Source organism: Pelobates fuscus, chromosome 3 (genome assembly GCF_036172605.1).
Source record: "Pelobates fuscus isolate aPelFus1 chromosome 3, aPelFus1.pri, whole genome shotgun sequence".
NCBI classification, from domain to species: domain Eukaryota; kingdom Metazoa; phylum Chordata; class Amphibia; order Anura; family Pelobatidae; genus Pelobates; species Pelobates fuscus.
Genome location: NC_086319.1, coordinates 421,730,465 through 421,742,999, shown reverse-complemented (window position 1 = coordinate 421,742,999; position 12,535 = coordinate 421,730,465). Strand labels below are relative to the sequence as shown.

At 42.2% G+C, this 12,535-nt stretch overlaps 1 protein-coding gene across 4 annotated transcripts in view; it reads left to right on the top strand.

Moving 5' to 3' along the window:
• Nucleotides 1–5,670, top strand: part of TFR2 (transferrin receptor 2) — a 95,673-nt gene extending 90,003 nt beyond the window's left edge. For all 4 annotated transcript variants that reach the window (XM_063449795.1, XM_063449796.1, XM_063449794.1 and 1 more), the window contains exons 17-19: nt 2,972–3,199; nt 3,341–3,481; nt 4,419–5,670. In XM_063449795.1, coding sequence (XP_063305865.1) covers nt 2,972–3,199; nt 3,341–3,481; nt 4,419–4,652 — 603 coding nt within the window. In that variant the 3' untranslated portion in view covers nt 4,653–5,670. The remainder of the gene's footprint in view (nt 1–2,971; nt 3,200–3,340; nt 3,482–4,418) is intronic.
• The last annotated feature ends 6,865 nt before the right edge of the window (nt 5,671–12,535 follow it).

Sequence of the window (12,535 nt, the reverse complement as noted above, 5' to 3'; positions counted from 1 at the left end):
TTCGGCACTTAGTCCCGCCCCCGTCTGCTCTGATTGGTCAGAGCACTTAAGACGGACAGCTCGAACACACATCACCACTGGTGGGTGTATCTAAACCATAGCTCCGGCATTGAGTCCCGCCCTGGACCCGCCCTGAGTGGCCGGAGGCTGTAAGACTGATGTCTCTGACAGCTATCATGAGAGGGGGGCGGATTGAACTTTAACTCCGCCCATGTCGTTGCTGATTGGACGAATTTCGGCTCTGATTCATACTTAAAAAACACTCTCGAGCATTTGCTCAATGACAGCCTTTGAGAAAGGCGCTTTGTACAGCGCCGAAACGCGTTAGGCAGACATGCAGAGAATTTAGATGATTTTATAATCACGGTTTTCTCACTATTTTTCACTGCACTATGTTAGGGGTATTGTATTAAGACAAGAGGAGCTGGGGCCTGTTTGGAGATTTTTTGGAGGGAATAAGGGATTTGTACTATAATTACTACTATTTGTTGGATTCCAGCTAAGATAAACTAAGTGTGCAATACGACTTTATTAGCCTTGCTATTAGCCTTGCTTTGATCAAGCAGTGCATACAGCACTGTGGCTAGTTCCAAGTATCATTGAGTCCGTTTATATTTAACAGGGGAACATTCAAGTATCCCAATCTACACTTTCTACCAGTCAGTGCATACAGCACTGGGGTTAGTTCTAAGTAGTGTTGAGCCTGTTGATATTCATACAGCACTGTGGCTAGTTCCAAGCAACATTGAGTCAGTTTGCATTTAACAGGGGAACATTCAAGTATCCCAATCTACAACATCTACCAGTCAGTGCATACAGCACTGGGGGTAGGTCTAAGTAGTGTTGAGTTTGTTTATATTCTATAGGGGAACATCTAAGTATCCCATATCTATACTATCTACCTAGTACTTTATGTTACTGTCTTGCATCTAGCTTTTCAGGTGTGGCTATATGTATATTTCCGTAACAACTTTTGTTGCAGTACCCTCTAGGGTTACCTTGTGATGGCTACAGGATCCACTTGTGGCCACTAAGCAAGTATGCAACATCACCTGTTGCAACACCGTGAAGTGTTATATTGTTAGGAGCTCATTGTACCTATACCTCCACAAGAATAGACACTTCTGCGGTTTTATGCTGCACTCCACAGTTGGAGTATCATATTAGCGGTTACTTCCCTTTCCAGTTTTAAGGGTTTGTTTCTGTTTACGAATCAGCAGGGTAGTTAAGTGTACATTGGTACCTCCCATTCATATTCCCCAGTAATGAGTATACATCTAGAGCACTTTTGCCTAAGTTGATATCTCATCAATCACTCCCTGAGCCCCTTTTGATCTCCTCTTGCACCGTTTTGGGTGATTTTTTACTTTAAGTATTCACATTTATGTTGTTGTATTTGTTCATGGTTAAGTATACCTAATTAAAGATTATTTATTTTAGCAGACTTCTGAGATCTGTATCTCACTTGTGTTACCTAGACCTTGGGTCTTAGGTATACACTACCTTTACTAAATTAAAAAATAAGCAGAATCAACCAGAGAGATACCTAGGGTAACAGACAGTTCCAGGGGAGCAGATACCCCATGCCATACTTTATCCCATGTCATACCAAGGGTAACAGACAGTTCCAGGGGGGCAGATTCTCCCATACCATACTATACCCACATGTCAAACTTGGGTAACAGGCAGTTCCCAGGGCACAGCTACCCCCATGCCATACTATACCCTATGTCGTACCTGGGTAACAGACAGTTCCCGGAAGGGCAAATCCCCCCATGCCACACTATACCCACATTTCATACGTAGGGTAAAAGACAGTTACCGGGGGCAGATAATCCATGCAATACTATACCCCTATGTCATACCTAGGGTAACAGACAGTTCCCGGGGGGCAGATACCCCCATACTATACTATACCCCATGTCATACTTAGGGTAACATACAGTTCACAGGGCACAGATACCCCAATGCCATACCTAGGGTAACAGACAGTTCATGAGGGGCAGAAACCCCCATACTATACTATACCCCCATGTCATACCTAGGGTAACAGACAGTTCCCGATGGGGGCAGCTTACTATACCCCATGTCATACCTAGGGTAACAGACAGTTCCCAAGGGACAGATACTCCCATATCATACTATACTCCATGTAATACCTAGGGTAACAGATAGTTCCCGGGGACAGATACCCCCATGCCATACTATACCCCATGTCATACCTAGGGTAGCACACAGTTCCTGGTGGCAGATACCCCCATGCCATACTATACTCCATGTCATACCTAGGGTAACAGACAGTTCCCGATGGGGGCAGCTTACTATACCCCATGTAATACCTAGGGTAACAGACAGTTCCCAAGGGACAGATACTCCCATATCATACTATACTCCATGTAATACCTAGGGTAACAGATAGTTCCCGGGGACAGATACCCCCATGCCATACTATACCCCATGTCATACCTAGAGTAGCACACAGTTCCTGGTGGCAGATACCCCCATGCCATACTTTACCCCATGCCATACCTAGGGTACTGTCTGTTATCATCATAAGTACATGTGTTGTAGTACCAAATAAATCACAATGCCACATTTATTGGCATGTAATCCAGTTCATAATCATTGGACAGCTCAATGAGTTGTTTACAAATATTTTTAAAGTTGAAGAGTTTTCAATTCCCATTTCTCTGACGCTGACAGAAAGCATTAGGAGGTCGAATCCCAGCCTGTAATATCCAGAAATAACTCAATTAAATTTGTGCCCCAACGTCTTACACCAGGCAACAAACTTACATTTACACATGGCAATAGTAGTCCCAAACATTAGCAGTTCCTCAACCCTGACGGTCAATACAGAGACAATATCCAAAATGTTTATCAATCACCCTCTTGCTCTTCGCTGCTCTCATGTAGATGAAACGGTGTCTGGTATCCAAACCATGTTCTTAAATTGTCTCTATTTCCTCAGGGTTTAAATCCCTACAAGTACCTGGACACTAAGAAGGACACTTACGATGCTTTGAATACAGTGGTGGACGGAAGGTTGCCTGCTGTAGCCTTCAGTGTATTGGAAGTGGCCGGACTCTCGCTGATTAAACTCCTTCATGACAAAATCTTACCGTTGGATTATATTGAATACAGCAACATGTTGCTCCAACATGTCATGGAGCTGAATCAGTACAGCAAGAAGCTGAAGGTTAGGGGGCCATACAACAGATCTAAGTGAAATAAAGGGTGGTTGTGGGTGACCGAGTAAAGACAAGAGAAAAGTTAAACAACAAAATGGGTTCCAAGAACCAAACAACAGGTATAAACATCTCCCCTCTTTTATTTACAGGCCAAGGGGCTATCTTTCGACTGGCTTGCTTCTGCCCGAGGGGATTATACTCGAGCAACGCAAAGCCTTAAAAATGCAGTTAGCGAATCAGACCTGCACAACGAGAAAACAATTCAATCATTCAACATACGGATTATGAGGGTAAGCGTTAGCAGGCTCCTGTCCATCTACTGTCACTTCCTGAGTGTATAAATTCACATGTTCACTTCCTGGCTATATAACTTGACTTCCTTCACTTCCTAACTAATTTAATTCCCTAACTAAAACATTCCACTTCCTGGCCTTATAATTTCACTTCCTAACTAAAACATTTCACTTCCAGGTCATATAATTTCACTTTCTAACTATCAAATTCAAAGTCCTGGTAATATCCCACTTCTTTACAATATAATTCCACTTCCTAACCATATAGTTCAATTTTACCACCACACCATTTGACTTCCTACATATATAATTTCACTTCCTAATTAAAACATCCCACTTCCTGGCCATTTCACTTCTTAACTAAAACATTCCACTTCCTGGCCATATACACTCCCTAATTACACAATTATAAACATTCCTCTTCCTCTTCCTGACCATAACATTTCACTTCATAATTAAAGCATGCCACTTCCTGGTTGTATAATTACATTTCCTAACCACAGCATTCCACTTCTTGGCGATATAACACTAACAAACTACAAAATTTTAGTTCCTAGTTATAAAATGTCACTTCCTAAATATAGGGTTCCATTTCCTGGCTATATAATTCAATTTCTCTGCCATACCATTTGACTTTCTCGACAGGTAATTTAACTTTCTAACGAAAACATTCCACGTCCTGGCCATATAATTACATGTCCTAACCAGAGCATTCCACTTCGTGGCTAAATAATACCACTTCCCAACTACAATTGAAGTTCCTAGTTATATAGTTCCAGTTCCTAACCATAGACACATAATTGCAATTTCTCACTACAACGTTCCACTGCCTGTGTATTTAACCCAATTCTACAAACAGCATGCATTGTTCTGCTTAAGAACAGTTTAACTAGCCATCTCTACATGTCTGATCATTGTATTGTTTTCTGTCCAGGTGGAATTCTACTTTCTCTCCCAATATGTCTCTGCCATTAACACCCCATACCGTCACATCCTTATTGGCCGAGGACAGCACACTATTCAGGCCTTGTTAGAGTCCTTCAAAAAGGAGTCCCAAGGCATTGACGTGGAAGACATACACAAGAAGCTTGCTCTCATCACCTGGACACTGAAAGGGGCAGCAAATGCTCTGAGCGGGGAAGTTTGGGAAATCCAGGAGAGTTTTTAGGACTCCAGCAAGTCATGTGACTGATAATGAACACACCTTATATAGTGCATTGTGTTAATAGGATAACTATTGTGTGCGATAATCTAATACACCCGGTCAATATCTTTAAACAATGAAGCATTTATCTATATTGCACCAGCGCTAACACTGCATCCTACTACAAATACACAATGCGCATATTGATGGACTAGCTACGGGAGCTGTGTGTTCACTATCGGTCCCAAGACTTGCTTAACATCCAACCTGGGAAATATATAAATTGATGTCTGTATGGTTTAATGCAGAACAGGCTTCGTTATTAATGGCTTTATCCACGCTCTCTGTCTGTTACTAGAAAAGAATCTGTATTTTTTATGTTAATTTATCAGTGACAGTGATCACTATAAATGTCATTTTGTTAATGTTTTTTTAATAACTTTGAGTCTGATTTACGGATTGAAAAGTGGAATTATTAAGTAAATCTTATCAGCAACAGCGGCTGCTAATTACTGTGAAAGCATGGATAATCGGACAGCTATACAGAGTTGGGTTCTGGTGATCAGAGTACAAAGTGATTGTAAGCACCATGCCAAGAGAATTGACGGCAATTTATGTGCCAATCATAAATGTTATCAGTATAGCGTGTCCATTGCAACACTTCAATCGGATCAGCCGTGGCGCAGTGTAATTTGAATACATTTTTTGCCTGATTCTTTTAAAGCGCAATCTGCAGCTTGTACTTAATTTTTTGCGCTATTGGCATAGCAGGATCCATATAACCAAATAAACTCATCTCATCTTATAGTTTGCTAGCCTTACTAATGATGCAGGCCTTTCAGTAAAGGTCTCCTATAACGTGGTCTACAAATACCCAACACTGCTTCTAGCAAAATGCGCAATTCATATACAGACACGAGTCAGTTGCTGGTAGAATACGGTTTATCACTGACAGTGCTCAGTAGAACTGTTTACATGTTGTGTCGATTTTCTGCCTATTGTAAAATTATTTTTACAATAAAAAGTTTGTCATTTTATGAAATATTTGTTGTAAACTATTCATTTTGGGCTTGTATGGGCTATGATGTATGTGTATAACGCCACACTTTGTGTGATGCTTGTGTATAACGTCATGCATTGTATGATATATGTGTATAACCACACGTTGTATGATATATGCGTATAACATCATGCATGATGTACGTGTATAACGCCACACGTTGTATGATGTACGTGTATAACGTCATGCATTGTATGATATATGCGTATAACGCCACACGTTGTAAGATATAGGCGTATAACACCATACGTTGTATGATATAGGCGTATAACGTCATGCATGATGTACGTGTATAACGCCACACGTTGTATGATGTATGTGTACAACGCCACACGTTGTATGATGTATGTGTACAACGCCACACGTTGTATGATGTATGTGTACAACGCCACACGTTGTATGATGTACGTGTATTACGCCAGACGTTGTAGGATGTACGTGTATTACGCCACACGTTGTATGATGTACGTGTATTACGCCACACGTTGTATGATGTACGTGTATAACGCCACACGTTGTATGATGTATGTGTATAACGCCACACGTTGTATGATGTATGTGTATAACGCCACACGTTGTATGATGTATGTGTACAACGCCACACGTTGTATGATTATAGATGAAACCTTAAGGGACCAGAAAACAGGGAGGACAAAACCCTACCCTATTACCGTCTCTTAGGTAAGGGATGGTCACCTAGACTGGGTAGAAAGGGGGTAACCCTAGGGTAATGAAACAAAACAAAGAAAATAAATCCAAAGGTGGTCTAACTAAGAGACAACCATGAGGACAATTACCCAGTCCAATTCCAATAGTAAATGTTAACAGGAAAGAAAATAATAAATAACTTTATTAAGGTATATAATACAATGTATACATAAATACCAATCTAAATAGATAGAGTCAGTTAAGAGGAATAACCCACCATTAAAAATAGAGATAGGTGGCTAAATAATAGCCTACTGTATATAATCCTTCTAAAAAGAAAAGAAAAATAATAATGACTCAATGATGCTTGGGCTAAGGGTATAGAAACACTCATATGGGTGGAGAGGCTAGGTGGAGAGTAGTGGGTAATGGAATGTATGGATCATAATCTCACATTCATATAGCCCCACATATAGTAAACTCCTCCACAAGTAGTCACCCTTAGTGTTCCAACCCTATACTCCTGGGAAACACCTTCAAGGGTGTTCCAATCCAGACTTATCTATAATAGAAAAATACACCAAACTTAAAATAAAATAAAAACTAATGGTAACCAGTCTAAATAGAGAGAGACAGAGAGGAAAGAGGAGAGGCCAGGCACGAAATGGAAGTGGCTAATTAATAGCCTACTAAGAGAGCTACCTTTCTAAAATAGAAAGGAGATTAACTAAATAGTGCTCTGGCTAAGGGTGTACAAGCAATAAGAGAGGAGGGGAAAAATAAAGGAGAGAGGTAAATGCATAAGCATATATAAACGTTTAGGTAAGGTATCAAAAAACCAACCATATAATATAAACCTCTCCCCCCACTTATAGACTCCCAGCAAACAAACACTCTCTATGCTAAACCCTATACTCCTAAAGAAACACCTTCGAGGGTGTTCTAATCTCAGCTCAAACTAACATTAGAAAAGGTTCCAAGAGTTTGAATAAGTGTCAAATCATCTGTGCAGAGTGCTCACTTAAAATAAAATAAAAACTAATGGTAACCAGTCTAAATAGAGAGAGACAGAGAGGAAAGAGGAGAGGCCAGGCACGAAATGGAAGTGGCTAATTAATAGCCTACTAAGGGAGCTACCTTTCTAAAATAGAAAGGAGATTAACTAAATAGTGCTCTGGCTAAGGGTGTACAAGCAATAAGAGAGGAGGGGAGAAATAAAGGAGAGAGGTAAATGCATAAGCATATATAAACGTTTAGGTAAGGTATCAAAAAACCAACCATATAATATAAACCTCTCCCCCCACTTGTAGACTCCCAGCAAACAAACACTCTCTATGCTAAACCCTATACTCCTAAGGAAACACCTTCAAGGGTGTTCTAATCTCAGCTCAAACTAACATTAGAAAAGGTTCCAAGAGTTTAAATAAGTGACAAATCATCTGTGCAGAGTGCTCAAATCGTGAGTGAAAAAGTGGCTAAAACCCAACGCGCGTTTCAGCGTGTTCCACACGCCGTCATCAGGGGTAACGCTAATGCAGCTAGCCCAGCAGTCTGTTTTATACCCTGTATCAGTAAGTCCACCAATCAACGATCGTCCCACTAATGAGGCAAACGGGGCGTGTCTAGAAGCTCCGTTACATGACTCATTCGGCGATCAGGTGGAACTGAAAGCATAATAGCATTAACCGTTTGTCAGGGTACCTGAGGCCTCTACCTCTAAGGGAGGTAGAGACTTGGTGGTTTATCCGTCCAGGCGAGCTGTTTCCTCCGTTCCTCGCGGTTCATCCAGCCACTTAAACACCGGCCGCGAGGAATCCACGTCCTTTTCTAGCAGGACGCTCAATACGTGACGTCATGACGCTATCACGAGCGACCTGTCACTCAAGTGTCCGATATCCAATCGGCACTTGTCAGAGGCGTGCTTACCATCCGGAGCCAGGGTATTTAAGCTTACTTCTCTCTTCAGCTCATTGCCCTGTCGTGGTTCTAGCTTGTCTAGTCACTCAGTGCTCTGGTATTCTAGTTTGCTCTATTTGGTTTTGACTCGGCTTGTTGTACTTCCCTGCTTCTCTGTTCTCCCTTGACCCGGCTTGTCTCTCGCTTATCTGTCTTCTCGTTCCCTCGACCTCGGCTTGTCTCTGACTATTCTCTTTTACTCTCGGTACGTTAGTCCGGCCATTCTAAGGCCCGGTATACGTACCTTTCCACTCTTTGTACTCTGCGTGTTGGATCCCTGTCCCGATCCTGACATTACGACAGGGCCAATGGATCCTGCAGGTACAAACAGTCAGCTTGGTTCTTCTGATCCCAGGTTTGACGCCATGGAACATAGGATGGATCAGATGGCTTTAGCACTACAGGCACTTTTGTCTCGTGCTAGTAACCCACCTGAGGAGACACGTACTCCTTCTATTTCTCCTGCAGTCTCAGGTCTAGAGGTAGCCACTGTAGGTGCTTCTTCCCGTATTACCCCACCAGTACGTTATGGCGGGTCACCGGAGAAGTGCCGTGGTTTTCTGAACCAGATTAGCATCCATTTCGAATTACAACCCCGCTCTTATCCTACAGATAGAGCGAAGGTTGGATTTGTTATTACTTTACTCATTGAGAAAGCTCTGAGATGGGCCAATCCTTTATGGGAGAATGATAATCCACTAGTCTATAATTATAATGCCTTTGTAGCTGCGTTTAGAAGAACTTTTGACCCTCCTGGTAGAAAGGTCAATGCAGCTAGATTACTGTTGCGCCTTAGACAGGACAATCGAACACTTGTGGACTATGCACTAGAGTTCAGGTCCTTGGCGGCAGAAGTTAAGTGGAACGAACAGGCTTATATAGATGTGTTTCTGAATGGGTTATCAGATGTAATTCTTGACGAGGTCGCTACTAGAGAACTCCCTGAGAATTTGGAGGATTTAATTTCTTTTATATCTCGTATTGATGAACGCATAAGAGAGAGGCAGAACACTCGAGATAGGACCCGTAGACCCTCCTTTAAACTAGCGCCTACCTTTCAAAATTCTGAGTTCGAGGACTTACGTATTTCTGAACCTATGCAGATAGGCAGTACTCATCTCACAGAGAGAGAGAGACAGTACAGAAGAAGGGAGGGTTTATGTATGTATTGTGGAGTCAGAGGACATTTACGCCTAAATTGTCCTAATCGTTCGGGAAACGCTCGCACCTAAGTTTCTCTAGAGGACAGGCCTTGGGTGTTTCTACTTTGTCCTCTATTCACAACTACAAAGAGTTCAGGCTTCTGTTACCCGTTTCTTTGAGGTGGGAGAAGGGAGTAGTAAAGACTATGGCACTAATCGATTCTGGAGCTGCTGAGAGCTTTATAGATCAGGGTTTTGTTGCCAAGCATGCTATCCCATCCCAGTTAAAAGAGACACCACTGGCTGTTGAGGCCATCGATGGTAGACCGTTACTTGAGCCTGTTATTTTCCATGAGACCATACCGATTAACTTAACTGTTGGCATCCTACATAAAGAGGATATATCCTTAATGCTCATTTCTTCTCCGTCTATTCCCATAGTCCTGGGGTACTCCTGGTTGAGGAGACACAACCCTATTATTAATTGGGAGTCTGGGGAGATAGTTTCGTGGGGAAAGAATTGTCAAGAAAAATGCTTGCGGAAGGTCTTACCTCTCGGATTAACTAACACATCGACTACCTCTGACAATCCTACAGAGACACAAATTCCGTCTCAGTATCTAGATTTAAAGGCAGTATTTGACAAAAAGAAAGCCGATACCTTACCCCCACACAGGTCCTTTGATTGCAAAATTAACCTACTCCCTGGTACCATGCCTCCCAGAGGTCATGTATACCCATTATCTACTAAAGAGAACTCAGTTCTAGAGGAGTATATTCACGAGAATTTAGACAAGGGATTCATCAGGAGGTCCTCCTCCCCTGCCGGGGCTGGATTTTTTTTTGTTAAAAAGAAAGATGGTTCTTTGAGACCTTGTATTGATTATCGAGGCTTGAATAAGATAACCATTAAAAATGCCTACCCGATTCCCTTGATCACCGAACTCTTCGATCGTTTGAAGGGCTCTACAATTTTCACCAAGTTAGACCTCAGAGGGGCATATAACTTGGTGAGAATCCAGCAGGGACATGAGTGGATGACGGCATTCAATACTCGATATGGCCACTATGAATATACTGTTATGCCTTTTGGGTTATGCAATGCGCCAGCTGTATTCCAGGATCTGATAAATGAGGTTCTTAGGGAATTTCAGCAAGATTGCGTCATTGTATACCTAGATGATATACTCATTCATTCTAGTGAGATTGAGACTCATCACAAGCAAGTCAGGAGGGTTTTGCACAAGCTTCTCCAGCATGGCTTGTACTGCAAGTTGGAGAAATGTAGCTTTGATCAAACCCAGGTAACCTTTCTCGGCTATGTGATCTCTGGGGAGGGATTTAAGATGGATCCGGATAAGCTCCAATCCATTCTAGAGTGGCCTTTACCCAAAGGTCTTAAAGCCGTACAGAGATTTATTGGTTTTTCTAATTATTATAGGCGCTTTATTAAGGGCTATTCTTCCATTATCGCACCTATCACCAATATGACCAAACAGGGGGCTGATACTAAGAATTGGACTACTGAAGCTCTCCTTGCGTTCAAAACCCTCAAGGAGCTTTTCGCTTCCGCTCCAATTTTAGTTCACCCCGACACTTCTCTGCCTTTTCTACTTGAGGTAGACGCATCAGAGACTGGTTTAGGTGCTGTTCTATCTCAAAGGTTGGGGGTTGATAAACCATTACATCCATGTGGATTTTTCTCTAAAAAATTGACCGGTACTGAAAGCAGATATGACATTGGTGACAGAGAATTACTAGCGGTTATCAAGGCTTTGAAAGAGTGGAGACATTTATTGGAAGGTACATTACATCCTGTTACCATTCTAACTGACCACAAAAATTTGTCTTATATCGGAGAGGCTAAGCGGTTGTCCTCCAGGCAGGCTCGTTGGTCGTTGTTTCTTACCCATTTCAATTACGTTCTGACTTACAGACCTGGGTCAAAGAATTCTAAAGCCGATGCGCTATCTCGCCAATATGAGCCCTCTGCTTCAGTTGAACCACTTATGTCCTCCATTGTACCCAAATGCAATATTATTGCTAATACCAGTCTCAAAATTCATTCTCCGCTACTTGACCAGATCTTGAAGTCACAACATCTAGCTCCCGGAAACACTCCTGAGGGAAGAAACTTTGTTCCTCCTGAACTTCAACTGGAGCTCTTACAATGTTTTCACGAAAGTAAAATAGCTGGTCATCCTGGTATTCGCAAGACATACTCTTTGATATCCAAGGATTTCTGGTGGTCTTCACTGCGAAAAGATATTGAGGAGTTCGTCGCTGCTTGTGAAACTTGTGCCAAGACTAAACTACCTCATGCATCTCCATGTGGCCTGTTACACCCCTTGGACATTCCTGAGAAACCTTGGTCCTGTTTGTCCATAGACTTTATCGTTGATTTGCCTGCTTCCAAGAGACAGACTGTTATTCTCACGGTGGTGGATAGATTTACTAAGATGGCCCATTTCGTGCCATTACCTAAACTTCCGACTTCTCCTGAATTGGCGGAGATTTTTGCAAGAGAGGTTTTTCGCCTACATGGGATTCCTTCGGAGATTGTCTCTGATAGAGGCTCTCAATTTGTCTCACGTTTCTGGAGATCCTTTTGTTCTCAAATGGGCATCAAATTGAACTTCTCCTCGGCCTATCACCCTCAGTCTAACGGAGCTGCTGAACGTACCAATCAAAAGATCGAACAGTATCTACGTTGCTTTGTTTCCGAACACCAGGACGATTGGGTCGGTCTGATTCCTTGGGCGGAGTTCGCACACAATAACCTTGTTTGCGATTCAACTCGCTCCAGCCCTTTCTTCATGAACTATGGCTTTCATCCTTCGATTTTTCCTTCGGTTTCCTCTTCTCAGGGGATACCGTCGGTTGATGATCATGTCGCCAACCTGAAGAAATTATGGGATCAGACTCGGCAAATTCTGTTACATAGTTCCTCGTTGTTCAAGAAACACGCTGACAAGCATAGAAGAGCGGCTCCTGTTTTTGTTCCTGGGGATAGGGTATGGTTAAGTACTAAGAACATTCGACTAAAAGTTCCATCTATGAAATTTGCTCCTCGCTACATAGGTCCTTACAGGGTTCTCACT